Genomic DNA, 27909 nt, shown 5'->3' on the forward strand with positions numbered 1-27909 from the left:
CTGTCTGGAGCCACACCACATCTGCATGCCACTTTAAACAGTCATGGTTTCCCCCCAAAGAATTGCGAGACCTGTAGTTCACTAAGGGTGCTGAGAGTTGCTAGGACCAACTATTCCCCTCTCACAGCTACAATTCCCAGAGTTTCCTGTGAAGAGGGATTGACTGTTAAACCATTCTGAGAATTGTAGCTCTGGGAGAGGAATAAGGGTCTCGTAACAACTTTCAGCACCCTTGACAGGCAGCGGCTTCCAGAATTCTTTGGGGGAAGCCATGACTACTTAAAGTGGTTTTATGGTGCTTTAAATGTGACCTTTGTGTTCAACAACTAGACTGGCTGGTGGGCCATTCTGGGGGCAGACATAGAGTCTGGAGACCTTTCTGCACCCCTGTTCCCTTAGGTGATTTGCTGCTCCTATATTCTTGGCTTAACACTGCTGGATTTATGTGCTGCTTCTCCTAGGAGGATGACAACTTCCTGTAACAATCTCTTCCTTTCCTGAAAGAAGTTGGTTAAGCAAGGAGGATCCTGTTAGTGGCCTTGAACATGAAGGGCACAAATCCTCTAGCCTACAATTTTATTTTATTTTTATTTTACTAAGGCTGGGTCCACACCATAGATTTTAAGTACATTCAAAACATATTCCTCCCTCCCCAAAGAATCCTGAGAACTGTTCTTTGATAAGGATGCTGGGAATTGTAGTTCTGTGAGGGGGAAACTACAGTTTCCAGTATTCTTTGGGAAGACATCACATGCTTTAAATGTGTGGTGTGTATGCAACCTAGAGCTGCAACATTTACCTGACTCATTTAATTAATCAAAACATTCTTGTGACAGATTCTCCCCCAAAAATGTTTTAATATATATCTATATCTATCTATCATCTATCTCTATCTATCTATCTATCTATCTATCTATCATCTATCTATCTATCTATCATCTATCTATCATCTATCTATCATCTATCTATCTATCTATCATCTATCTATCTATCTATCTATCTATCTATCTATCATCATACAAGTAGTTGCAAAATTTGAGAAAGAAGTGAATTCCCCATTGTAGGATAAAGCCATTTCCCCTTTAGAATGGTTGTGTTTTGTCATGTGCATACTAAATTGTTTTAATTGACTTAAGACTGCATTCCTAAACCCACACACCTGAGAGTAAGCCCCACAGAATTCAGCAGGACTGACGTCTGAGCAGACATGGAGCTTTACCCAATGAAGTCCTGCTCAAAGTGGAATCGTTGGAAGTCAATGCACCTAAATTACTTGTGGCTGTCAACTTCAGTGGGTCTACTCTGTGTAGGACTAATGTTGGATATTGAGACTAAGGAGGAGGAAGCTAGCAGCCAGGGCTACCATCTGGACTGGTTGTAAGAAGACAGGTGGCAGGGAGCTAGCCAAGGGCAGGTGTTGGGGCAGTACCCCATTTGCCCCAGTGGATGTGCCTCCATTCTAAGGAGCTCAAGGTGGTTTGTTCTTTGTTCTTCCTGTCCTCATTTTATCCTCACAACAGCCCTGTAACGTAAGAGGCTGAGACACTGACTTGCCCAGGGTCACCCAGTGGGCTTCACAGCTGCACCCAGGTCCTGGTCTGACACTCTAACCACTACACCACACTCTCTGAACCTTATGCAGTTTTCTCTGTGTTCAAAACATCTTGCTGGACCTGTGCCTCTCTCCCTTCCAGGTCATCGCAGCAGAGGGCGAGATGAATGCCTCCAGAGCCCTCAAGGAAGCCTCCATTGTCATCACAGAGTCTCCTGCAGCTCTCCAGCTCCGCTACCTGCAGACCCTGACCACGATTGCCGCCGAGAAGAACTCCACCATTGTATTCCCGCTGCCCATAGATATGTTGCAAGGCATTGTGGGAAGGAGGAGTTGAGGGTGCTGATGGGAAGCCAGGTGTATTGAAAAGCGTGAGGCATTGTGGAGGAGAGGGGTGATGATGTCAGTGTGACCTTCGTGTCTGTTTCTTGTGGCTCTCATAAGCTCAGATCCCTTTTGTGTTTCATCCCAACAAATTTCTGCTCTCAATGTAGGTGGCCACCTCCGAAAAGTCATTCTTCCCTGCTCTGCCGCCCCTTCTTATTGATGAGAGAGGTTTGGAGGGCTTGCATTTCCCAGAAAATTAGAGAGGAGGTTTTAAGAGGTTCCCAGCTACCATATGGAGCAGGGGGGTTGCCTTAAAATAATAATGTTTTCCTCCTCTCTCCTGGGAAACTTCTTTCTTGTCAGAGAGCCAGCAGTGGAACTTTCCGCTGCTGTTTTGCTCCAACTAAAGGGAAAGAATTAGCACGCTGGAGTTATGGAGACAATATGCTTGTAGCCTAACGATGTTTAGATTCCTTTTTATAGGTGTTTTTCTAACCTAACACAATTACAAACACAGTTACAAACATATTTGCAAACACTTCTCCAATACCTTTTGTACTTTATAAAACGACACCTATTTTTTCAACACTTTCTTAAAAAATAGATTTCCGCCTATTTCTTTGGTTCTGCTTTTAAGAATGTGATCAACAGAAAGTTTGACATTCTACAGCCAGGAGAACCTGTAAATGGAGCCTTTCAGCATTTTAGAACACTTACTATATTTTTCATTTATTTTTTCCAGAAGATTAATCTGAATAACTTTTCCCTCCCCCCCCCTTAATGTGAAGGAATTTTCCTTTCCACATGATTCTATTGTTGTTGTTGTTATTGTTGTTGTTGTTGTTAAATCTCAGCTTTTTTTGCTAAAAGCCAGGACTGAAGGTTTCCTGGTATATTTGCATCGTAGGTTTTGTATCCAGTGTGAATCAGAATAGTAGATTTAATTTATAACAGACAGCACTGAGGTTAGCTACAATATTATAGTATTAGCATGGTGTGTGAGCTTTCAATAACAGAAAAACTTGTGAGAAGGGATGGCTATTGTGGTCTTTATTACTTGTATAATAATTCAAATAAGTGGTGAGAGCGGTCCACCCCCACCTTGCCTCTGCCTTTAACATTTATAGAGACAGGAATTCATTACCTGACGCTGTATCCCAGCATGGTAACGGAAGGCTCCATGGGAGCTGAAAAGTACAGGAGCATTGCAGGAAGATATGGCTGGCATCTCAAATGTGGACATGTGATCAAATGCCATTGTTGCTATGCAAAGTCTCAGAGCTTTTGCCCCTGGGCCTCTTCACCCCCCCATCTTACACTGATTTTAGCTGGAGCGGCTGCTTCAGACACTTAATTACAAAGAGGAAAGATATGTGAGGCTTAGAAACCCTGATCAGGTCTGGCTGCGAAAGGCAGGGCATACTCATTGCTCTGCCGGTAAACAAACACCCATCTACCCCAAAGGGAAAAGGAACAGGGGAACAATGGCATTTGCCATCCTTACTTGTGGCTGAAGCTGAATTGGTGGTCCAGATTGTTGCTTTTCACGTGTTGTTAAAAGCAAACACTGCTGTGACTGGAACTAGATTTAGTTTGCCAGAAGGAATGAGCAGCATCCGTGCCTTTTCAGTGTGGTGAGTTAAAGGAAGCCCAGTGAGGCAGGAATTCGGGGCATAACTCCCTAGCATCTTTGGCCAGTGCCTGGTCTCTACATGTAACAGAATGGACCATGCCGCTTCTGGTTCCAGGTGCCTTTCACACTTCTCCATGCAAAATGCTCCCTACGTGCAGAAATCTAGCATGGGAAGGCTTTTGTCCTTGTTGTCCTGGTTTTCTACATGCAGGGAGTTTCTGGTGCAGGGCATCATTTGAAACCAACTATGCTTTGCAGCTACACTGCAAAGTGTAGCCCAGGGATGGGGAACCTACATCCTTCCAGACGTTGCTGGTCTCCCATCAGCCCCTTTCACTTTGACAGTAGTCAGGGATGATAGGAGCTGCAGCCCAGCAACAACTGGATGGCCACAGGCAACTAATCCGCAGTGTGGACCAAGCAGAGGCAAGTGATGGACTTGCCCCTCCCTCGGAAGAAACAAAAATGCAATTTATGCTGAACACCCATCCACCAGAAGTGCAGTTAATATTGTTTGTGAAAATGCTTTCTTTCTCTCTCTTTTTTTACCTCCCTCTCCCTATCAAAGTATAAGTCTTAAACATATATTCTTTCACATGATTACTGTATTGTTATTTTAATAAATAAATATCTTTATTTAATCTGCCATTGCATTCGATGTTTTTACCCGCTGCCCCCATGGCAAGGGTTACTCCAGACCAGAGCATTACTCTGCATTAGTCATACAGCACCATACAGGTCCCTGCCCAGAGAAACTTGCAGTTTAAAATTTGTAAAAACAGTCTCCTTGGCCAAGCCAGTGACCCATCTATTCCATGCACCTTGATCTCACAGTGGCCAGCCATATGCCGATGCTGATAGCCACTGAAAGCCTCCATGGATTTGTCGTCTACTGTCTTTTAACCATCAAAGCTGGTTACCATCACTACATCTAGTGGGAAGGAATTAAATAGATTGACTGCTCTGTGTGAAGTGCTCTTTCTCTTGTCTATCCTGAATCACTCAATATTCAGCTTCATTGGGTGACCACAGCTCTAGTGTTATGAGAGAGGGAGAGTCAGCAGGATGGAGGAGTGTGTATATGTGCAAAAGAGAATAGTCATTTGTTTTGGTTGCATGTAGCACCTGTCCTAGGGACGCGGGTGACGCTGTGGGTTAAACCACAGAGCCTAGGACTTGCCAATCAGAAGGTCGGCAGTTCGAATCCCCACGACGGGGTGAGCTCTCGTTGCTCGGTCCCTGCTGCTGCCAACCTAGCAGTTCAAAAGCACGTCAAAGTGCAAGTAGATAAATAGGTACCGCTCCGGCGGGAAGGAAAACGGCGTTTCCGTGCACTGCTCTGGTTCGCCAGAAGCGGCTTAATCATGCTGGCCACATGACCCGGAAGCTGTACGCCGGCTCCCTCGGCCAATAAAGCGAGATGAGCACTGCAACCCCAGAGCCGGCCACGACTGGACCTCACAGTCAGGGGTCCCTTTATCTTTACCTTAGCACCTGTCCTAGCCCCTATGAAGGTGTGCCAAAGGCATAATGGAAAGTGCTTTCCCCACTGCATAATTCACTGAGGCAGCTTATGCCCACTGGATTGATGGGCGGAAGGCAGGGAGCCCATCAGAGGCAATGATGGAGGAAGCCAACTAATTCTGGGCTGCAGTATATTTCGTTTCCTGATGTTTCCCTAACTGTTACTTTCTGCATTATATCTGAACTTTCACACAGTTAAATGCCCTCTTCGGAAATCTAACAGAATCTAGTGGAAGTTCAGCACTCGTTTTAATGATGGTGGCTTCCTCAAAAAAATAAGCTGGCAACCCCAATAACCCATAATATCGCAGGAGTAAACTCATGGAATGGGGGGGGGGGTAAACTGGCATGAAGTTCTTCCCTGCTGTTTTCATGGAACAGAATCACAGGTGTGGAAAGGGTGGCAGATTGGCAAAATTTCCCAGTGAAGTTTGTTGTTGTTTCAAACCACACACACTGGCGTTTAACACAACATGTAGGTATATCAGTCAAAAAGCCACAGTTCCATAATGCAACAGGTAAAAAGGTAAAGGTAAAGGGACCCCTGACCATTAGGGCCAGTTGTGGCCAACTCTGGGGTTGCGGCGCTCATCTCTCTTTACTGGCCGAGGGAGTCGGCGTACAGCTTCTGGGTCATGTGGCCAGCATGACTAAGCCACTTCTGGCGAACCAGAGCAGCGCACGGAAACACCGTTTACCTTCCCGCCAGAGCGGTACCTATTTATCTACTTGCACTTTGATGTGCTTTTGAACTGCTAGGTTGGCAGGAGCAGGGACCGAGCAACGGGAGCTCACCCCGTCGTGGGGATTCGAACCACTGACCTTCTGATCGGCAAGCCCTAGGCTCTGTGGTTTAACCCACAGCGCCACCCGCGTCCCATTTAATGCAACAGGTACTGCAGTATAAAAGGAACATTATTAAATGAAACAGAAGCATGAGCATTATAATCAGGAAAATCAGCACAATATTACCCATGTCTGAATGCACGGTGAGTTTTGTCCTGATCCTCCTCTTCATCACTGCTGAATCGGCAACACTGAGACAGAGAAGGAAGCTGACAGCCAGGGTCATACCTGGACCTGTTGCAAGTAGAGAGGCAGGTTGGAAGGACAGAAATTGGTGGGAAGGGACCCCCATGTGCTCAAAGAGGCCAGCCTCTACTGTTCACTCTGTTTCTCTATAGGTCCCCAGTGAGGTCTCTGATACAGGAACTTACTGCCTGAATAAGCCCATCACACCCCTTGACCCACAAGCAAGATTTGCTAGTTAATGTTGCTGCTTTCGAGGTGGACATAGGAACAGGACAGTCAATGCTTTTTTAAAAAACGGCATGATCGCATCTTCGCTGTGAGCCCTGCCTGCACCCTGTCTTGGAGATCTTTTTCTTACCTGGCCTGGGAGGAAAGGGCCCTGACTGACTCCAGCTACAAAACACAGCCTGCTGAAGAGGCCAGAGGCCATCTGGTCTTTCTCTTAGTGCAGACCCAGGTCTTTGAGCCTGTGCTTCTGCAGCTGCCACCCACCATGAATCACCATTGGAAGGATTGCAGCAACAGCAGTAGATACGTTCTATGTTTACGATAATTCATTATTTATTCTTTTACTAATTGTGGCGTTTTAAATGTGCATTATATCTGACATCTTTAAGTAATGCTTTCTTTTGAAATGTTTAAGATAAATTTGTTTTTATCAACTTTGTTGCATTAAATGTGCATTCTGCAGTCAACCTCCTTTGTAATGTTTTGTTTTGAAATCTTTAAGATAATACTTTCGTTTCCTGTTATTTATGTTGTTGTGAATGTATCTGACTTGCTTCAGCAATGTTTTACTCCGGATTGGTTTTTTTGATGTTTTGATGTGTTGTAAACTGTGTTGAGACGTTTTTCTTTAAAATATTAGGCTGCATAGAATTAATAATGATGATGATGATGATGATGATGATAGCTCTTCTGGTCGCTGCCAATAATCAGTGAGAAAAAGGAAGAGAGTAGTGAGGACATTGTTCTATTTATGCTACCAACCAGGCCCCCCTCATGGATCTCGCTCCCAAGCAACAAGGTTGAATGTTGACTTTGCTGGGGTATTGGAATTTACCAGCTGAAAACTTCATTATGAATGGCTGGCTGGCTTTCAATGCTGAGCCTTGTTCTACAGTGGCAGAAAGCGGTGTGTGGCAGGCATGTTTGTGCTGGACATCAGTGTCTCCTGAGGTGAGAATTGTGGCTGGGAAACAGCTTACAAAATTATCCCCAATTCAGTTCTTAGGGTCTCATGCCAGTGGCTGATTTGGCCTGCTTCTCTATTTCAATCGGTCTTGAGAGCATACAAGGTCTTGCATATTATGGCACCATTCACACCATACATTTAAAGCACTATGATGCTTCTTAAACAGCCTTCTGCAGAATTCTGGGAGCTTTGCCAAGGGTGCTGAGAGGAGTCCCCTTTCCTCACAAAGAACTACAATTCTCAGAGTCAGGGGTGCCAACTTGAACAAAATAGGGGGGCGGAGGTAAGTTCTGCCTCACATAATCAATCACACATGTGCACCAATGCCCATCACCTTTGGGAGTGGGTGGGCTGTACCCCTCAAATATGTTATTGGGGTGGCCCAAAGGGACCTCAGCCTCTAGGAATTGGCTCCTATGCTCAGAGCGGTTCAACAATTCCTCTTCCCAGGGAACCCTGCCCGCTGTAACAGCTCATAGAACAAAGTACTCATGGGAATATGTTGCTAATTAGTCATTCTTATCAGAAGGAAAAGAGGAATCTCCTATGTAATGTAGCTGTGACCTTGATGAGCTATCTCAAGTTGGTACTTCACGTATCAGGCTATATATCATTCTTAACAACCTTCAGCCTATTTGCAAGTTTGGTTCACTGCACAGTACACAAGAATAAGGTTGCTAGAGAGGGGGATTGACAGTTAATGAAACACCATGGGACTGTCCCCCCTGCTTGGGGTGCGGTTGGTTGGGTTTTATCTTCTAGGGATACTTACCCTATCAGACCTCCACCTCTTTCCCATACCATTTTGACCCAGGAGTCCTGGCCCAAGGATGACTTGTTATTGAGGGGATGTTACCCATCTATTGGGGAGGCTAGTATGGGATCTGGGATTTCTACAATTGAAGGGCTAGGGAGGAATGGCGGTGGGGCTAGATATCTCTATCGGCGAAGGGTTTCGAGATGCAGTGATCCTCGAACCCCTTCCAATCTACGCCCCATCCCAAGGGATGAGGGTAGGGAGAGCAAGGATTACACACCTCCGTCATTGGTGCTGTGCAATGCCAGGTCCATAGGCAACAAAACCGCCACCATGCGTGACTTTTTTGTCTCCCAGGGGATTGACCTGGCTTACGTGACGGAGACCTGGGTACGGGAAGGCGAAGTAGTCTCCCTACATAACACCCCCAGGTTTCTCTGTCCTCCATCAATCGCGGACTGTGGGTCGGGGGGGAGGAGTAGCGTTGTTATTCCGGGAGGATTGCTCTTTCAGAGCTCTGCCATCACCGGCGATCTCCGGCATTGAATGTGTTGGTCTCGTTTGGGGCACCAAGGAGAGCTTGGCTGTCTGGCTGGTGTACCGACCACCCAGCACACCTGCAGCCACCCTGTCAGACCTGCTGGAGGTGGTGGCGGGCTGGACCTTGGAGTTCCCAAACCTACTGGTTTTGGGAGACTTCAACGTCCATGCCGATGCCGCTCCCTCCTCACAGGCTCTAGACCTAGTGACTTCCATGGCAACACTAGGGCTCTCCCAGTTTGTTTTGGGCCCCACTCATCAAGCAGGCCACACGCTGGATCTCATCTTTGGGGCTGGCATAGATGTGATCATGCTCCCCGCTGTGGAGGTGCCATGGTCTGATCACTACGCTCTGAAAGCCAAGATTGACTTCCCGTTCCTCCCTGACTCGGGTGGCGAACCTATTTGGGCTCGTCCACGAAAACTGATGGATCCTGATAGATTCCGACAAGCCTTGAGGAACCCTGCTCCTCCTGGCGACTCATTAGATGACCTTGTTGAGGACTGGAATAACCGGCTCTTGGCAGCCATTGATGAGATCGCGCCTAAGCGCCCTCTGCGACCCTGTCGAAACCGGGCACCTTGGTTTACTAAGGAGCTCCGGAAAATGAAGCGGGATCTCAGACGGCTAGAGCGAGTATGGCGATGGACTCGTGACGGAGCCTCAAGAACATCTTATAGGACGCTTATGAAAGCCTATGAGATGGCTATGAAAGCTGCTAAGAAATCTTACTTTGCAGCTTCCATTGCATCCGCTAGCTCTCGCCCGGCACAACTTTTTAGGATAATTAGGTCAATAACGTCCTTAGGAGGACAACCAAATTTAAGCACAAATTCAACCCACAGCTGTGAGGCATTCGCGAGCTTTTTTGCGGAGAAAGTCCTGTTGCTCCGCCGTGACCTCCCTGCCAATTTAGATACAGTGACTGAACTGGAGGCCCCTCGACTGACTTCAGGTCCAGTGTTGGACCATTTTGATCGGATACTCCCTACTGATGTGGATAGATTCCTCCAAGTTGGTAGACCCACCACCTGCCTCCTTGATCCGTGCCCGTCTTGGCTGATTAGGGAGTGTCCAGATGTTGTGCGGACCGCCCTGGTTGAAATTATCAATTTGTCCCTTGACACAGGGACATTCCCAGGGGAACTGAAGGAAGCAGTGGTGTGTCCACTCTTAAAGAAAACTTCATTAGATCCCTTAGACCTATCCAATTACCGCCCAGTTTCAAATCTTCCATACCTGGGTAAGGTAATTGAGAGAGCGGTTGCTGAACAGCTTGGTAGGTTTCTGGAGGAAACATCGGCATTAGATCCATTTCAGTCCAGTTTCCGTCCTGGTTTTGGGATGGAGACGGCTCTGGTTGCCCTAACAGATGATCTCCGTAGACAACTGGATCGAGGCGGGTCAGGACTGCTGATCCTTTTAGATTTGTCAGCAGCCTTTGACATGGTCGATCATGATCTTCTGGACCACCGCCTCGCAGACGTGGGGATACAGGGCATAGCCCATAACTGGCTGTGCTCTTTTATCTCTGGTCAGGGACAGAGGGTGGCACTAGGGAGGGAAATGTCGTCGCGCCACTCCTTGGTGTGTGGAGTGCCGCAGGGCGCAATTCTCTCCCCGATGCTTTTTAACATCTTTATGTGCCCCCTTGCCCAGATTATCCGGAGCTTTGGGCTGGGCTGTCACCAATATGCTGATGACACTCAGCTCTATCTGCTGATGGATGGCCACACCGACTCGGCCCCGAACACACTGACCAGATGCTTGGAAGCTGTGGCTGGATGGTTTCGTGGGAGCCGATTGAAACTAAATCCTTCGAAGACAGAGGTCCTATGGCTAGGTCAGGATGGCATGGGGATGAGGGACCAACTCCCTTCTCTTGCGGGGGCCCAATTAGTGCCATTGCCTTCCGTTAAGAGTTTGGGTGTAATCCTTGACGCCTCCCTTTCCATGGAGGCGCAAGTTACAGCAACAGCCAAGGCGACATTTTTCCACCTTCGCCGCATCAAGCAGTTGGTCCCTTACCTTTCCCGCCCCAACCTGGCCACAGTGATCCATGCGGCGTTCATCTCCAGGCTTGACTACTGTAATTCGCTCTACGCGGGGCTGCCCTTAAAGCTGTCCCAGAAACTCCAGCGGGTGCAGAATGCTGCAGCGAGGCTCCTCACGGGGTCTCTGCCATGGGAGCATATTCACCCAGTGCTTTTCAAGCTTCACTGGCTCCCGGTGGAGTACAGGGTCAGATTTAAGGTGCTGCTTTTGACCTTTAAAGCCCTTCACGGCCTAGGACCCTCGTACCTACGGGACCACCTCTCCTGGTATGCCCCACGGAGAGCCTCAAGGTCCATAAATAACAATACTCTAGTGGTCCTAGGCCCTAAGGAAGTTAGATTGGCCTCAACCAGAGCCAGGGCCTTTTCAACTCTGGCTCCGGCCTGGTGGAACGCTCTGCCTCATGAGACCAGGGCCCTGCAGGATCTGATTTCTTTCCGCAGGGCCTATAAGACAGAGTTGTTCCGCCTGGCCTTTGGCTTGGAGCCAATTTGATTCCCTCCCTCCCTCTCTTTCTTTTTTCTTTTCCTTCTCCTCCCGCGATGAGGCTACATTTTAATATTTTAATGTTCCATTATTTTAATGTTGTATTTTATTTTTGTTTTTAAGTTGTAATCATTCATCTTGTTTTTATTATTGCTTGTAAGCCGCTCTGAGCCTGGCCTTGGCTGGGGAGGGCGGGGTATAAATAAAAAATTATTATTATTATTATTATTATTATTATATCTAATGCTCTTTGGACTTCATCAGAAAGTGACGTTCTGGTCTACAGCTGCGTTGACTGCAGGCAGTTATCAGTGAATGATCCAATTCAAACTCAAAGCAGATATCCCTTTGAGTGCATTCAGGTGCCCCAAATATGAGCTTCCCTCTCCAAAATAAACATTAGGCATACTGGAAACGCCCCCCAAAGGGATTGTCCATTCTGCTGATCTAGATGAATAGTTCTTCAAGGAACACCTGCTCATGATTTATTCTGGTAAGGCTGCGGTTGGTTTCACTTAAACAAACAAATCTTGGATGTTTTCATATAAACATACTACATACATGCATGCATACATACACACACACACACACACACACAGTCACTCTGCATTATGAGTTTTGTGGTTTTGAGCTTGAATAAGCAGTGGCGTAGCGTGGGGGGTGCAGGGGGGGCCGGCCGCACCGGGCGCAACATCTGGGGGTTAGGGTTAGGGGGTGCAAATCCACAGGTTAGGGGGCGCAAATTACTTGCCTTGCCCCGGGTGCTGACAACCCACGCTACGCCACTGTGAATAAGCAACAGTGCTCATATCTGAGAATGCGTAAGATGTGTTTCCTAAATGAACTCTCAGGGATAGATCTGCTCTTGCCAGAAAGTTGACTATGAACTCTTTATTAAGAGCTATGTACCTTCAGGGCTTCAGTAGTGCTGGAACAGTCTTAGAAGAGTTATGTTGCCTGAGGGCTCATCTGACCTCATTCCCTGGAGATGCCACCTTCATAGATGATCAGAGGTTTTTTTTGCCAAACATGCTCATAAGGTGATTCCCCCAAATCTACATTTCTGTTTAGAGTCATGACATGATCATAGAACAAGAAAAATCTCTGGGGTGCATGTTCTTCTCATGAAACCAGAGAGTCATTTAATTGGAGATTAACTCTTTGGCTCAGTACCCCATTTTGCTTGGTGCCTCTGAATAGTTTACCGTATAAATTTAATCGCTTTCCTTTTTCCTGGCCTAGATGGATTTCCTTGGAATATCTGCTCATTTTTCAGGTACCATTTGTGCTTTGTTATGATCATCGTTTTCTCCAAATAAACTTTGTACACAGTATATAATGAGTTTTGTAGTCTTGTTTTGTAGCTTTGTAGTCTCCCGCCCTGTGGAACGCCCTCCCACCAGATGTCAAAGAGAAAAATAACTACCAAACTTTTAGAAGACATCTGAAGGCAGCCCTGTTTAGGGAAGCTTTTAATGTTTAATAGATTACTGTATTTTAGTGTTCTGTTGGAAGCCGCCCAGAGTGGCTGGGAAAACCCAGCCAGATGGACAGGGTATAAATAATAAATTATTGTTGTTGTTGTTGTTGTTGTTGTAGTTGTTGTTATTTTCATCTTCTGCTGAATATGCTATAACTCTTGACATGCCATTTCTCTTCAAACCTGCTTCGGGTAAAACTTACTTAACCCTGTGAATTGCCCACATTTCCACAATGCAGGAATATGCAGCTGTCCCATATGGTGATCAAGTTTGATTGGTGGGCATAAGGGAGAGGGTCTTTTTTTATTGTGGAGCTCCCCAAAAGAAAGGCTTTTGCTCTCTTCTATTGCCCACTTTGAAGCAGGTTCTTAGATCTGTTTTGCTTCAACGAGTATTTATTTGGTTAAGGCCTTTTAGGATTGTGTTGTTTTATTGTTGCATTGTTCAAACAATCTGCTCATCTGTCAGTCACTTTCTTTTTTTTTTAATAATTTTTATTCATTTTCCAAACAAATTTTATACAATCAACAAATTATTTTGCACTCATTCTTCAATTTTTGACTTCCCTCAGTTTCTCTGTCAATCTTTCGTAAAATTTCTATTTATTGACGCATTTCTAAACATGATATTGCCTTTCCCAACTCCTTTTCCACTTACTCTCTTTTTTGCAATATTTCTTACTATCTCACAGAGTCTCTTCAAAACCAACAAGCGTTGTCTGTACATCACATATATTTTTCAGATATTCTGTAAATTTCCCCCAGTCCTCGATAAACTTTTGGTCTTTCTGATATCGAATCTTCCCAGTCAATTTGTCCAATTCTGCATATTCAGTCAATTTCCTTCTCCATTCTTCCACTGTTGGAATTTATTCCTGTTTCCATCTTTGAGCCAGAAGTATCCTTGCGGCAGTCACTGCATATTGAAACAGTTTACAGTCTCTCTTATTAATTTCGTTTCCTACCATTCCTAATAGAAAGGCCTCTGTTTTTTTAACGAACGTATATTTCAACATCTTTTTCAATTCATTGTATATCATTTCCCAGAAGTCTTTCACCCTTTTACACTCCCACCACATATGATAGAAATTACCTTCTTTTTCTTTACATTTCCAACACTTATTGCATGTTTTATACATTTTGGCCAGTTTAACTGGCGTTATATACCATCTGTAAAACATTTTCATTACATTTTCTTTCAACGCAGTACATGCCGTAAATTTTAATCTTTCATTCCATAATTTCATCCAATCATCATACTGTATATTATAACCAAAGTCTCTTGCCCAGTGTATCATTACTGCTTTTACCTCTTCATCTTTTGTATGCCACTCCAGCAACATTTTATACATTTTAGACAGATTTTTATACTCATTATTCAATACCTCCACTTGGAATTTTGATTCTTTACCTTCATACCCACACATTTTACAATCTTTTTTAAACATTTCATTAATCTGAAAGTAATGTAACCAGTCGTAAACAGATTCTTTCACCTCTTCATAAGTTTTCATTTTCCATTTCCCCCCCTCTCGTTACCAATTCTCCATATGTTATCCACCTCCCCCTCATATTAATTTTTTTCACACTCATCACTTCTAATGGTGAAATCCAATGGGGGAGTCTAGGTTCCAACAAGTTTTTATACCTCTCCTGCACCTCTATCAGTGATCTTCGGAAGATGTGGTTTTCGAAACTTTTGTGAATTTTTTTCTTCTCATACCATAGAACATCTGTCAGTCACCTTCTGTCTGCTCTGCAAAAAAAAGCCCCTAGGCCCTAAAACTTGGAGGCCTCTCATGAAACTGAATGTTGTAAGATTCAGGACAGATAAAAGAAAGCCACCCTTCACACATCAAAGAGTTCAGTTATGAAATCTGCTCCCACAAGAGGCAGTGCTGGCCACTCATTTGGATGGATTTTTAAATGGCACCAAGGATAAGGCTATGGCTACTAGCCATATGCTCTGCTGCCATGGTCAGAGGCAGGTTGAATCCTGACAAGACAGAAGTACTGCTTTTGGGGGACAGGAGGCGGGTGGGTGTGGAGGACTCCCTGGTCCTGAATGAGGTAACTATTCCCCTGAAGAACCAGGTGCACAGCCTGGGAGTCATTCTGGACTTGTAGCTGTCCATGGAGGAGCAGGTCAATTCTGTGTCCAGGGCAGCTGTTTATCAGCTCCATCTGGTACGCAGGCTGAGACCCTACCTGCCTGCAGACTGTCTCGCCAGAGTGGTGCATGCTCTGGTTATCTCCTGCTTGGACTACTGCAATACGCTCTATGTGGGGCTACCTTTGAAGGTGACCCGGAAACTGCAACTAATCCAGAACGCAGCAGCTAAACTGGTGACTGGGAGCGGCCACCAGGACCATATAACACCGGTCTTGAAAGACCTACACTGGCTCCCAGTACGTTTCCGAGCACAATTCAAAGTGTTGCTGCTGACCTTTAGAGCCCTAAATGGCCTCGGTCCAGTATACCTGAAGGAGCGTCTCCACCCCCATCGTTCTGCCCGGACACTGAGGTCCAGCACCGAGGGCCTTCTGGTGGTTCCCTCCCTGCGAGAAGCCAAGTTACAGGGAACCAGGCAGAGGGCCTTCTCGGTAGTGGCACCTGCCCTGTGGAACGCCCTCCCATCAGATGTCAAAGAAATAAACTACTATATGACATTTGGAAGACATCTGAAGGCAGCCCTGTTCAGGGAAGCTTTTAATGTTTAATAGGTTATTGTATTTTAGTGTTCTGTTGGAAGCCGCCCAGAGTTGCTGGGGAAACCCAGCCAGATGGGCGGGGTATAAATAATAAATTATTATTATTATACCAGCTGCTGGAAACTGCAGGAGGAAAGAGTGCTGCTTCGGTTTGGGTCCTGTTTGTGGGCTTTCTGCAGGTATCTAAGTGGCCACAGGATGCTGGACTAGATGGGCCACTTGCCTGGTCCAGCAAGACTCTTCTTATGTTCTGAAATGTGAATTTTACTAAGATGCATATATAAATGCATGCTAATTCTGGGAGCCACTGGGAAGACCCAGTTTAAGTGACTAGGGAGCCTGGCTGCTGGGTGTAATCCTTGCTGCTGGGTCTTCTTTGAGTAGGACTAACATTGGTTACAAACCTGAGACCCCCAAGATAAGAACTAAGGAGGCTAGTTCTTATCTTTAAAGAATCCCTTTAAAGAATTCCCCCTTTCCTCTCCTAAGCAAAAGTATCATAGAATTGCAGAGTTGGAAATGGCCTCAAGGGTCATCTCGTCCGTCCCGTTCCCCCTACAATGTAGGGTTGCCTATACATTGCTGGTCCCCACACTTCTGCCTTAGTGCAATTGCACAGCCAGCAAGATGACAACTGGAAGTCAGGAAGCATCATGTGCCTTTTGCTTACACTTATCCTCTTAAAACATAGTCCTGCACTGCCACCTTCTGGGGAGAGTTAGAAAGAAGAGCCCTGCTGGATGCAGGCAGAGGTCTAATCCAGCATCCCATTCTCATAGTGACCCACTGGATTCTAATGAGAATTACTTGATGGAAACACTGCTGGTTGTTAATAGCTTAGACAACGTTTTTCATCTTTTTAAAGGATTAGACAAATTAATTGAAAAGAGAAGAGGTCAGATTAATAGTTCTAAATCAGGACAAGTGGAACCTCCATGTTCGGCAGCAGTATATCAGATCAGTATGTCAGATGCTGGTGACAAACACAGGAGTGTTGTGGCATTCACACCCTGCTTGATAGAGAAGGGGTTATTTGCTTGGTGACAGAGCTTCTGCCTTGCATGCAGGAGGTCCAATGTTCAACGCCTGGCCTCTCTAGGTAGGACTGAAACATGTCAGAAACCCCAGACAGCCACTGCCAGCCAGTGTAGGCAGTGCTGAGCTAGACGGACCAATAGCCTGACTTGGTATAAGACAGCTCCCTGAGTTCCTATATGGAAGGGAAAGTGAGCTACATCAGTAGTAGAGCATCTGCAGTGTATTCTTATAGCCCCAGGTTCAATCCCTGGTTATCTCCATCAGTACTGCATTTGTTGGGAAATGTCCTGATCCTGTACAAAGAAGTACAGTGGGGAGGAAATCAAAGTAACCCTTGATCACTAGTGTTGACTTGCTATAGGGCCTTCTCAGTGGTGGTTTCCCATTGTGCAATGCCCTCCCTGGTGAGGTGCATTATTGGCTAGCAGGAGGAATTTTAAAACATTCCTGTTTACCCAGGCATTTGGTGACTGTTGGATATTGGCCACAGCAAACATGAAATTAATAACTGTGATGGCAGGTGATTGCTTCTAGATATTTTTAGATGTCCTAAGTGGTTTTTTAAAACATAGTTTTACATTGTTATAAAATGTTTAAAATATGTTTTTATTTTGCTTTAAATTGCATTGTTCTAGCATTTTGATGTTTGCTGTCCTAAAGGTAAAGGAACCCTTGACGATTAGGTCCAGTCGTGTCCGACTCTGGGGTTGCGGCGCTCATCTCACTTTATTGGCCGAGGGAGCTGGCGTACAGCTTCTGGATCATGTGGCCAGCATGACTAAGCTGCTTCTGGCGAACCAGAGCAGCACACGGAAACCTTCCTGCTGGAACGGTACCTATTTATCTATTTGCACTTTGACGTGCTTTTGAACTGCTAGGTTGGCAGGAACAGGGACCGAGCAACGGGAGCTCACCCTGTCGTGGGGATTTGAACCACTGACCTTCTGATCGGCAAGTCCTAGGCTCTGTGGTTTAACCCGCAGCGCCACCCATGTCCCGTTTGCTGTCCTAGGCTGCTTTAAAGAGAAAGGGGCGGATACAAATTTAACTGATCATAATATAAGTGATAATAATTACACAATACTTTTTGATGACTAGAATCCAGCCCACAAAAGCTTATCCCACAATAAATTTGTTAGTCTTTAAAGCGCTCTTGGTTTATTTAGTTTTATATAACAAGGTTTATATACTGCACAGGAGCAGCAGCAACAAAAACAACCCTCTAAGCCAGTGCTTCTCACACTTTTTTCTCCAGGCAACACCTTCAGAATAAAAATTTCCTCACACACCACACCGGATTTTTGACCGATAAGAAATACTTGGGGAAATGAAAAGAAACAACTCCCAGCACTGCTTGATTTATAATTTACAACACAACTACTTTATAACATGATCACAGGACATCCAGAAAAGTGGATGCCACAATGCAGCTACAAAAGAACATGAGTCATTCCTAAACTATAATGATAAATGATCTTTTTATATGAGCACCTTAAATATGTATACAAACTCAAGGAGAGGAGTGAGATTATTTTGCTGGGTAATCTCACTGGTTTCAAATTAAGCAAGTCTTCTCCACTGTGTTCAAAGAGTGATTCTGGATCACAACTAGCATCAACTGATGCTCTTGCTCTCATTTTGAAAAGACATTTATCCATATTCTGCAAATAAGATAAACATTTTGATACAATACTACACTTCAGTGAAATGTTAAAATGTTTATTTGTCCTTGAATCTTCCCACCCTCTCCTTGCCTCCCTCTCCTGCCACTAGCATTGAGAACCAGTGCTCTAAGCCAGGGGTCAGCAAACTTTTTCAGCAGGGGGCCGGTCCACTGTCCCTCAGACCTTGTGGGGAGCCGGACTATATTTTGAAAAAATATATATGAACAAATTCTTATGCCCCACAAATAACCCAGAGATGCATTTTAAATAAAAGGACACATTCCACTCATGTGAAAACACGCTGATTCCTGGACTGCCCGTGGGCCGGATTTAGAAGGCGATTGGGCCAGATCTGGCCCCCGGGCCTTAGTTTGCCTACCCATGCTCTAAGCAGTTTAAAATGGTTGCTTTTAGGGGGGGGGGAGGCAAGCAGGCCCTTTTTTTTCAGGGGGAACTCACAGGAACTCAGTTCCGGCACCTCTCAGGTGGGTGCAATTGCCATTCATGATGAGGCTTTTACTTCCGAGTAGAATGCATAGGATTGCCTTGTTAAAATAGTGACATAAGAAGAGTCCACTGGATTAGGCCAAAGGCCCAGCATCCTGTCCCCACAGTGGCTAAGCAGAAGCTGTAGCTGTTACAGCCCAGTCCTGTGCACGTTTACTAGGAAGTAAGGAAGCCCCAAGAGGGGCTGCACTCCCAAGTAAGCAAACCTGAGCGATCCAGCACGTGTTAAGCAAGTTCTATTTTGCGCCCTAGGCAAGCCTAAGTACTTGCGCCCAGTGGCGTAGCGTGGGTTGTCAGCACCCGGGGCAAGGCAAGTAATTTGCGCCCCCTAACCCGTGGATTTGCGCCCCCTAACCCATGGATTTGCCCTAACCCCAGATGTTGCGCCCGGTGCGGCCCGCCCCCCCTGCACCCCCCACGCTACGCCACTGCTTGCGCCTGCCCGCTCCCTCCCCGACCCGCTTTGCTAACTTCAATTTCCAAAAACAGACTGGTAGATATGAAATTCTTCAAAAGGTAAAAAGAAAAACGTTGTCAGAAATTTATAAGATATAACAAAAACTCATATGTATAAAACTGTGCCCCCTCTGAGGTTTGCACCCTAGGCGGCTGAATGACTGGCCTTCCTTCCCCAGTGGATTCCATGGGGCAAAGCCTCTATACGCTTTGTAATATGGGGTTTTAATGGGAACGCAAAGCAGGACTGCCGCGCGTTCCCTCTGCCAAGGGGACAACGTGTAGTGCGGACCCAGGAGGAGCCGTCGGGGGTCGTCAGGGGCCGTCGGGCTGGGCGGAAGAAAGAGAGGCAGATCGAGCGTTGGTGGAGCAACCGCCGTCGACCCCCGAGCAAGCTAGGCTCTGATCCGGAGCTCCTGTTGCTCCGGGGCTGCAGCAAACCGCCAAGCTGGGCAAGTCGGTCGGTGTCCTGGTGGAGGGTAAGGGGATGAGCGCCCGGGAGAAGCGGGAGAACGCCAGGTTTAACGGTGAGGCAGATTTATGGAGGTGGACGCCAACGCTTTAAAAATGAGTAGATAGCAATGGTGGCTAAACGGAACTGCCCTGTAAAAGAGCAGTCTGCCTTACTAAGGGACAGGCAACGGGGAAGGACGTTTGCTTTCATCCTGCAGCGTGTGGGCCTCCCTGTGGCTGGTAGGAGTTGGAATCTGACAACAGTTTTTGACACCCATGATGCGTATTTTTAGGACCCACTTTATTTATGTAAGTTGCTTAAATTATTTTTTTAAATATTCTGATTTAACTGTAGTAACCCACCCTGGGTCCTTTGGGTGCAGGGAGGATAATCAGTAATAATAATATCTGGAAGGCCAAAAGTTTTCCCAGGCAAATGTTTTATTTTTGTAGTGATCACAACAATTGTTTTTTCCCCTTCCGGCTGCAGGATTTTTGCTTTTCTTTTTTAACAAACACGTTTTATATACACGTTCCAAATTTGTGTGCCTCTCCTCACCTCTAGAGAACTCCAGCGGAGACCTTGGGGCATGTGGCTGGATCCTGGTCCTCTTTTCGTTCTTGTTCTTCCTTCTGACCTTCCCTTTGTCTGCATTTCTCTGCTTTGAGGTAAAGAAGAAGAGAGTTCATTGGGAAGCAGTTCTGCTTCTGAGATTTTACGCTGCTATTATGGTTGACAGGGGTTAAATGGTCCATTAGGGCAAATGGGGTACTGCTCCACCGACCTCAGCCTGTCCTCAGCTGGCCCCCCCCCCACCTGCCTGTCTTCTTCCTTACAGTGGTACCTTGGTTTACAACCATAATCCGTTCCGGACAGTGGCGTAGCGTGGGGGGTGCAGGGGGGGCCGGCGGCACCGGGTGCAACATCTAGGGGTTAGGGTTAGGGGGCGCAAATCCACGGGTTAGGGGGCGCAAATCCACGGGTTAGGGGGCGCAAATTCAGTGGCGTAGCGTGGGTTGTCAGCACCCGGAGCAAGGCAAGTAATTTGCGCCCCCTAACCCGTGGATTTGTGCCCCCTAACCCATGGATTTGCCCTAACCCCAGATGTTGCGCCCGGTGCGGCCCGCCCCCGCTGCACCCCCCACGCTACGCCACTGCGCAAATTACTTGCCTTGCCCCGGGTGCTGACAACCCACGCTACGCCACTGGTTCCGGAGGTCCGGTTGTAAACCAAAACAGGTTGTAACCTAAGGGGCGCTTTCGCTAATGAGGCCTCCCCCCAAAAATGGGTTGAAATCCCCCCCAAAAATGGGTTGTAATAATAAAAAAGGGGACACGCACTTCCGGGTTTGACGTGGTTGTAATCCAAAATGGTTGCAAACCAAGGTACCACTGTATTTATACCGGGGGGGGGCACTGCCTGTCAACGTACTCCTCTTCAATCTCAGTATTGCCCTTGCAGAATTCAGAAGAAGGTAGAATGGCTCCACCTGTCATGGGTTCTTGGTGCTACCTGATGTTGGGCTCCCTGTATTCTGTCCCACCAGTCTTAATGGGCACCAGCCCCCAATGCTTGTATAACCCAGCTTCAAGCATTGCCAAAAGTCACCGTGCTTCATTATTCAAACTTCTGGGACAGCTGTTCTACCCTGTAAATAATAATAATAATAATAATAATAATAATAATAATAATAATAATAATTTATTATTTATACCCCGCCCATCTGGCTGGGCCTCCCCAGCCACTCTGGGCGGCTTCCATAAAAACCAAAAATACAGTAAAATATCACATGTTAAAAACTTCCCTGAACAGGGCTGCCTTAAGATGTCTTCTGAATGTCAGGTAGTTGTTTATCACTTTGACATCTGCTGGAAGGGCGTTCCACAGGGCGGGCGCCACTACCGAGAAGGCCCTCTGCCTGGTTCCCTGTAGCTTTGCTTCTCGCAATGAGGGAACTGCCAGAAGGCCCTCGGCGCTGGACCTCAGCGTCCGGGCAGAATGATGGGGGTGGAGACGCTCCTTCAGGTATACTGGACCGAGGCCGTTTAGGGCTTTAAAGGTCAGCACCAGCACTTTGAATTGTGCTCGGAAACGTACTGGGAGCCAATGTAGGTCTTTCAAGACCGGTGTTATATGGTCTCGGCGGCCGCCCCCAGTCACCAGTCTAGCTGTAAACAGCAAGCATGGACATTGCAAATACAATTTGCATTTATTAAATTATTATTATTATTATTTTCTTTATTAACCTTATTAATCACTTATTACTTAAAAGGTCTCAAAGCAACTTACACTGAAGAAATGTATATGCATAAATACATTACACCATAGAAAAGGGGGGGGCGATCATATAACACATTAATGTTTCATACAACTTATTAGGGAAACAAAAGAAAACAAAACAACACACACACTTAATAGTAATAGGAAAAAGTTAGCAGTATGTAAACAATAAAGAATTATTCCCACTTACTAATACATAAAAATAAAAAGACTAACAGCGCCCTCCATAGTCCCAAAATAATTCACAACACCCCACTGTTTGTTTTTAAAAATCCCCACTCCACCAAGAAGTGTGATGTCAAGGGCAGCTGCTGTGTGTTCCAGCATCTATCCCTTCCTTTCAAGGGGGAGCAGCAGCAAAAGCAGAGCAGGGGGGTGGTAAAAGTTTTATGTGCTCTGTGGTTGCCCCAGCTCCTCTTGCTCTCCAGCCGCTGGTGGGAATGTATAATCTGAAACATGTGTGGTGGCAAAAACTCTCTAGGATATTATATGTGACTCCCCGCTGTCCCTCCATTTCAGATTGTCATGGAATATCAGCGAGCTGTCATCTTTAGACTAGGACACATCCTAAAAGGTGCAAAAGGCCCAGGTGAGTATTATATTATGTTCTAGCATACAACAGGATTTTGCTGCAAGTTTCTCCTCTCTTTACCTTTGCCATTGGCCTACCCACGATTCCAAGGACCATCTCATTCAGGTCAGGTCCATACAATTAATTTAAAGCACGTGGCTTCCCCCAAGGAATCCTGGGAACTGTGGTTTGTTAAAGATGCTGGGGTTTGCAGCTCTGCAGAGGTAAACCGCAGCTCCCAGGATTCTTCAGGGTTGGCTGTGCGCTAATATATGGTGTGGTTGTGACAGTTTTCAATGCATTTCCCTGTCACTTTAGTAACTGGAAAAGAAGTTAGCAGGTTTGTTGAACAAGGGAGACAGAGTGCATTAATTCACTATAATTGTGCAAACCAACGTCTCCAGTGGTGGTTATAATTTCTTTTCCTGCAGGTATCTATTTAATCCTGCCCTGCATAGACAATGTTGTCACAGTGGACATGAGGACTGTGTCATTTGATATAGCCCCCCAGGAAGTAAGTATTTCTGGTCCTTGACCTCTTTCATCTCTTTTGAATACCATATAGAATCATTGTCTAATAACTCGTCTGCTTGCAGTTGGTTCCTCCTGACATGTTCTTAGCAGCTGCTACTAGAAACATGCTTTGACTCATTGCTTTATTTTGTAAATCCTCCTGCTCCTGCTTCTACCCTAGATTCTTACCAAAGATTCGGTGACGGTTCTTGTGGACGGTGTGGTTTACTACCGAGTTCAGAACGCCATCCTCTCTGTGACAAATGTTGCTTATGCAGACTCAGCCACTCGGCTCCTGGCTCAGACCACACTGAGGAACGTTCTTGGGACCAAGAGCCTCTCTCAGATCCTCTCTGACCGGGAGGAAATCGCCCACAGCATGCAGGTATGACAGCAATGGCTGAGTTGTGGGGTGATTCACATGCCCATTTGGAGTATGGAATTGAAAGTCTGTTCTGGGGGTATATGACTAACAAAAAAAGCTTTGACTTATATGTCGGCACGAGCAGAAAGCATGTAGAACCCGGCATATTTTTGAAGGATTGGGGGGTTGCTTCTAATTTAATTAATTTCAGATGCATGAAATGCTGGAATGCAGTGGCGTAGCGTGGGGGGCTGCAGGGGGGGCCAGCCGCACCGGGCGCAACATCTGGGGGTTAGGGCAAATCCACGGGTTAGGGGGCGCAAATTACTTGCCTTGCCCCGGGTGCTGACAACCCACGCTACGCCACTGCTGGAATGTGACTGCTTGTTGATAAGCAACAACTGTCTTTGGATTATAAACAGGATTATAAGCACTGGTCTATCTATAGTATGAAAGGTATACGTTACTTGGAGATGGAACTATATAATCTATAAGTAGCATTCTGTTGGTGTTTGGAATTAAAGCACTCAACAGGAGTTGACCTTAATGAGGCTGAATGTTGGAAGATGCAGGGCAGATAAGAGAAAGGACTTCTTCATGCACCACATGGTTAAAATATGGAGCTTGCTCCCACAGGAAGCAGTGATGGCCACCAACTTGGATGGTTTTGAAAAGGGATTAGTCAAATTCATTGACGACAAAACTATAAACGGCTGCTGGCCTTGATGGCTATGTTCTACCTCCACTGTCAGAGATAATCTCCCTCTGAATACCAGATGCTGGGAATTGCAGGTGGGCAGAGTGCTGTTGTGCTCATGTCCTGCTTGTGGGCTAAGACATCTAGTCACTGGCAGAGGAAGAAGGGGGCAGGGGCAGAGCACCGCCACCAGCACCATGATCCTGGTGGGGTGCCATCACAGCTGCCCCTCCACGCCATGCCCCCAGGACATGTGCCATGCCCCTGCAGGCTGTGCACCACGCCCCCTGGACACGCACCACGCCCCTGCGGGTGGCGTGCCACGCCCCCGGGACGTGCGCCAGCCATGCCCCTGCCTGCTCTCCGCTCCCAGTGCCAGAGCAAGAAGCTCCACCACTGCATCTAGTTGGCCTGGATGCTAGACAAGATGGAACACTGGCTGATGTAGCAGATTCATCTTATGCTACTCCAAACAGAGCTTCAGAAGGGGATTTTGAAGGGCAAAAAGGTCATCTGACATAACTGCGGTCCAGGAGGAGTGGGGGAAAGATAGCCATTTGACCCATGGGGTTAATATAGTTCCCTGTTTTTATCCCAGCTTCTGTGACCTCCATTGGACCAGCCTGACCTCTTGCATAATAATATCTTGATGGACAAGTGCATTCCTGCATATCTATATATATTTAATAAACAGGTCACATTAGATGAAGCCACAGATGACTGGGGCATAAAGGTGGAGCGGGTAGAGATCAAAGATGTGAAGCTGCCCATCCAACTCCAGAGAGCCATGGCCGCTGAAGCAGAAGCTACCCGTGAAGCAAGAGCAAAGGTACAGGAGTTCTATAGATTTGGTTTAGCTGGTGACTTTCCAGAATGTTCATCACCCAGAAGACAGCAAAGGGGCAGTAGGAAGTACAGTAAAGGCCAACATTGGCATTGTAGGGCTATTAACCTGGGGTCTATGACTTTAAATTAGGGTTGGGGAACCTCAGGCCCTAGGGCCAAATATGGCCCTCCAAGTCTCCATTTCCCACAAGTCTGTTTCCATATTGTTACATTTTTTCCTAGTCCCACAGCCATTAAAGGCACAAGGTGTCATTTATTTGTTCCTGTACCTGTACTTTTTGCTGTGAGCAACTCCTGGGAAGATAATTATTCCTTTCAGGTGGGGAAGATAGAGGAAATGTCTCCCATTCTTTCTGATTGCCTAGCAACAGTGATTGACTATAGTGTCGTTAATCACAGCAGCACCTCCACATCTGCCTAATAAGCCTTAGAACATTGCCTCTGCATTTTTGCTTTCTAACTTTCTTTATAAATGTCTGACAGACTTAGCTTTCATTAACGAAATAAGGTGAGAGTCATTCAACTGAATGAGTTCATTCCTAGCCTGTGGCATGTATCTCTATGACTAGGTCTGACTTACTTAGGAATGGGTGCAGCTGTTACATAAGGCCACCCTGATGTAAAACTCCAAACTCCTTACCTGGAATTTCTTCCCTTCTAGGTGATTGCAGCAGAAGGTGAAAGGAACTCCTCCCTGGCTTTGAAGGAAGCCGCCATAGTGATCACAGAGTCTCCTGCAGCCCTCCAGCTTCGCTACCTACAGACTCTGACCACTATCGCTGCTGAGAAGAACTCTACCATTATATTTCCGCTGCCATTGGATATGCTGCAATGTCTCATTGGAACAAAACGTTAACTGGGGATGTAGATGCAGGACGAGGGGCTGTTTCTCAGGAGCCCAGATTTTCTTAAAAGTGCAATGCAGTGTTGGACAAAGGAACATTAATTTAATTGTTTGTTAGCAGAGGTTTTTTTTTACATCTTGTTTTTTCACTTCTCTTCCCAAACAGGAATAAAGTTACTGATTTTAACCCTGTATTCTCAGTCATCTGCGCATCTCCCTTTTGTCCCCCTTTGTTTCATTTCTGATTTCGAAGAAGAAGAAGAAGAAGAAGAAGAAGAAGAAGAAGAAGAAGAAGAGGAGGAGGAGGAGTTTGGATTTGATATCCCGCTTTATCACTACCCTAAGGAGTCTCAAAGCGGCTAACATTCTCCTTTCCCTTCCTCCCCCACAACAAACACTCTGTGAGGTGAGTGAGGCTGAGAGATTTCAGAGAAGTGTGACTAGCCCAAGGTTACCCAGCAGCTGCATGTGGAGGAGTGGGGAAGCGAACCCGGTTCCCCAGATTACGAGTCCACCGCTCTTAACCACTACACCACACTGGCTCTAAGGGCCTTATAGGCTGCATTTAGAAGGTCCCAGGTTCAACCCCTGGCATCTCTAGGTAGGGCTGGAGAAGACTTCCTGTCTGAAACCCTGGGGAGCCACTGCCAGTCGGTGTAGACTGTACTGAGGTAGATGGACCAGTTCGGTCTATATAAGACTGTGTAGACATTACCAGCTTAAAACACAACAAGGTGATTCTTTTTCCCAATCCAGATGGAAGCAGGTTTGGAGAAAAAACACATATCAAGATGCAGTATTTCATAAGAAACACGAGGAGGAATATGAATTGTGGCTAACGTATGTATACTGCCTCCCCAAAAAGCTGTGGGATGCACTGGATGCAGAGTAAATGGGAGTGTATATGCAGTCTAAGGCAGCTTCCTCTGTTCCTATATCCCTGCAGCCCAATACACACAGAGAGATATTTGAAGAACCATCCAAAGAACCTGAATGATGGGCGAATCAGTATAGGGCATGTTTTAACTATGAAACTTCCTATCACAAGATGCGGTGGTGGCCACCAACTTAAGCAGAGCACACATTATTGTTTGCACCCAGTAATCTCCCACTGCTGGTGTTTGAAGCCAAGTACAAATGATCTTACCTACAATTCTTAGGTGTCCTATAATGGCTTGGGAAATACTGCTGCTTGGTGCAATTTCCCTCAAACCATCTTCCACCCGGAGGTGTGTACATTTGAGACAACCGTTGCACATGCTCAGATGCCAGTTTTGTTTAAAAGGAGTTTGGTGTGGTAGAACAAATCAGGTGGTGGTGGTGGTTGTTAAAATTTCAATACTGCCCTTCATCTGAGGATCACAGGGTGGTTTACAATATAAAAACACAAAAATACACACCATAGTAACAAACAAAAACAATACCACACACACATTTTAAAAGGCCATGGATAAAGGCCTGGGAAGAGAGGAATGTTTTTGCCTGGTGCCTCCTTAATGAATGCATTCCACAAGCGGGGAGCCACCGCATAAAAGGCCCATTCTCATGTTGGCATCCTCTGGACCTATCATGGAGGAAGCACATGAAGAAGGGCCTCTATGTTATGTGTACAGCAACATTAAAAAGTGACTTGAAACATACAGAGGGGCAAATGATCTGTGATTCCTACATTACAGGGGGTTGCACAAAATGACCCTTAGGGTCCCTTCCAACTCTACAGTTCTATCACTGTGTTTTAACACTCATGTACGTAGCCCCCAGCATCAGATACAGACAGTGTGGCTCTGAATACATTGCAAGCCTATTTGCTGATGAGCATGTCCCAGGTATTTAGCAACATGAAATAATCCTAGATACAGGAGAGCGTGGTTATACCAAGTCTGCGTCCTTATGAAGCCAGTCTGTTCACATGCAAAACGGTGGTTAAACTAAAACAAAAACTTTCAATCTTGCAGCTGTGTCCCAAGTCAGGCAAACTGGAAGTGATATTGTCAATCTAGTTGTACAACAAGCATAGATGAACCTCAAGTACAAAATGCAGTTTAAGGAGTACTGCATGGCTGTTATGTTTATTGATTTGTTTAAGACATTTATACCCCAGTTTTCCTCCAAGGAGTTCAAAGTGACATACCTATTTCTCCTTCTTCTCATTTTATCCTCACAACAACCCTGTAGGGCAGGTTGGGCTGAGAGAGAACGACTGGCTCAAGGCTGAGTCCCTGGGGATTTGAACCCTAGTATCCCAGGTCCTAGTCCAACACTAACTGCTATGCCACACTGACTCTTGTAGAACCTTGGTGTGGCGGCTGTGCATTTGATGTCACCAACAGCCATTGCTTAGCAACAAAATGTGCTTCCGTTTGAACTGAGGTTCTTGAGG

General features: G+C 46.1%; 1 protein-coding gene and 1 long non-coding RNA gene across 7 annotated transcripts in view; one reads left to right on the forward strand and one right to left on the reverse strand.

Moving 5' to 3' along the window:
* LOC310754782 (stomatin-like) overlaps positions 1-25716 on the forward strand; it is a 49567-nt gene extending 23851 nt beyond the window's left edge. The window contains exons 1-7 of one of the 5 annotated variants that reach the window (XM_083597076.1): positions 19305-19486; positions 19978-20081; positions 22214-22283; positions 22697-22779; positions 22960-23163; positions 24534-24668; positions 25347-25716. In XM_083597076.1, coding sequence (XP_083453202.1) covers positions 19447-19486; positions 19978-20081; positions 22214-22283; positions 22697-22779; positions 22960-23163; positions 24534-24668; positions 25347-25541 — 831 coding nt within the window. In that variant the 5' untranslated portion in view covers positions 19305-19446 and the 3' untranslated portion in view covers positions 25542-25716. Of the gene's footprint in view, positions 1-1694; positions 4154-19304; positions 19722-19977; positions 20082-22213; positions 22284-22696; positions 22780-22959; positions 23164-24533; positions 24669-25346 lie in introns of those variants that run through there. The other 4 variants (XM_083597077.1, XM_083597078.1, XM_083597075.1 and 1 more) reach the window with 4 other exon arrangements.
* LOC310754799 lies at positions 4121-27909 on the reverse strand. Of its 2 annotated transcripts, XR_014544029.1 has the most exons (5): positions 27661-27909; positions 26677-26881; positions 19972-20074; positions 6009-6116; positions 4121-4443 (listed from the first exon to the last, which is right to left on the reverse strand). It is a non-coding gene; the product is annotated as an uncharacterized lncRNA (long non-coding RNA). The 2 variants fall into 2 exon arrangements; XR_014544030.1 differs by lacking the exons at positions 26677-26881; positions 27661-27909 and adding an exon at positions 22968-23079.

This window comes from Podarcis filfolensis (assembly GCF_964270895.1).
Source record: "Podarcis filfolensis genome assembly, chromosome: Z".
In the NCBI taxonomy this organism is placed as follows: domain Eukaryota; kingdom Metazoa; phylum Chordata; class Lepidosauria; order Squamata; family Lacertidae; genus Podarcis; species Podarcis filfolensis.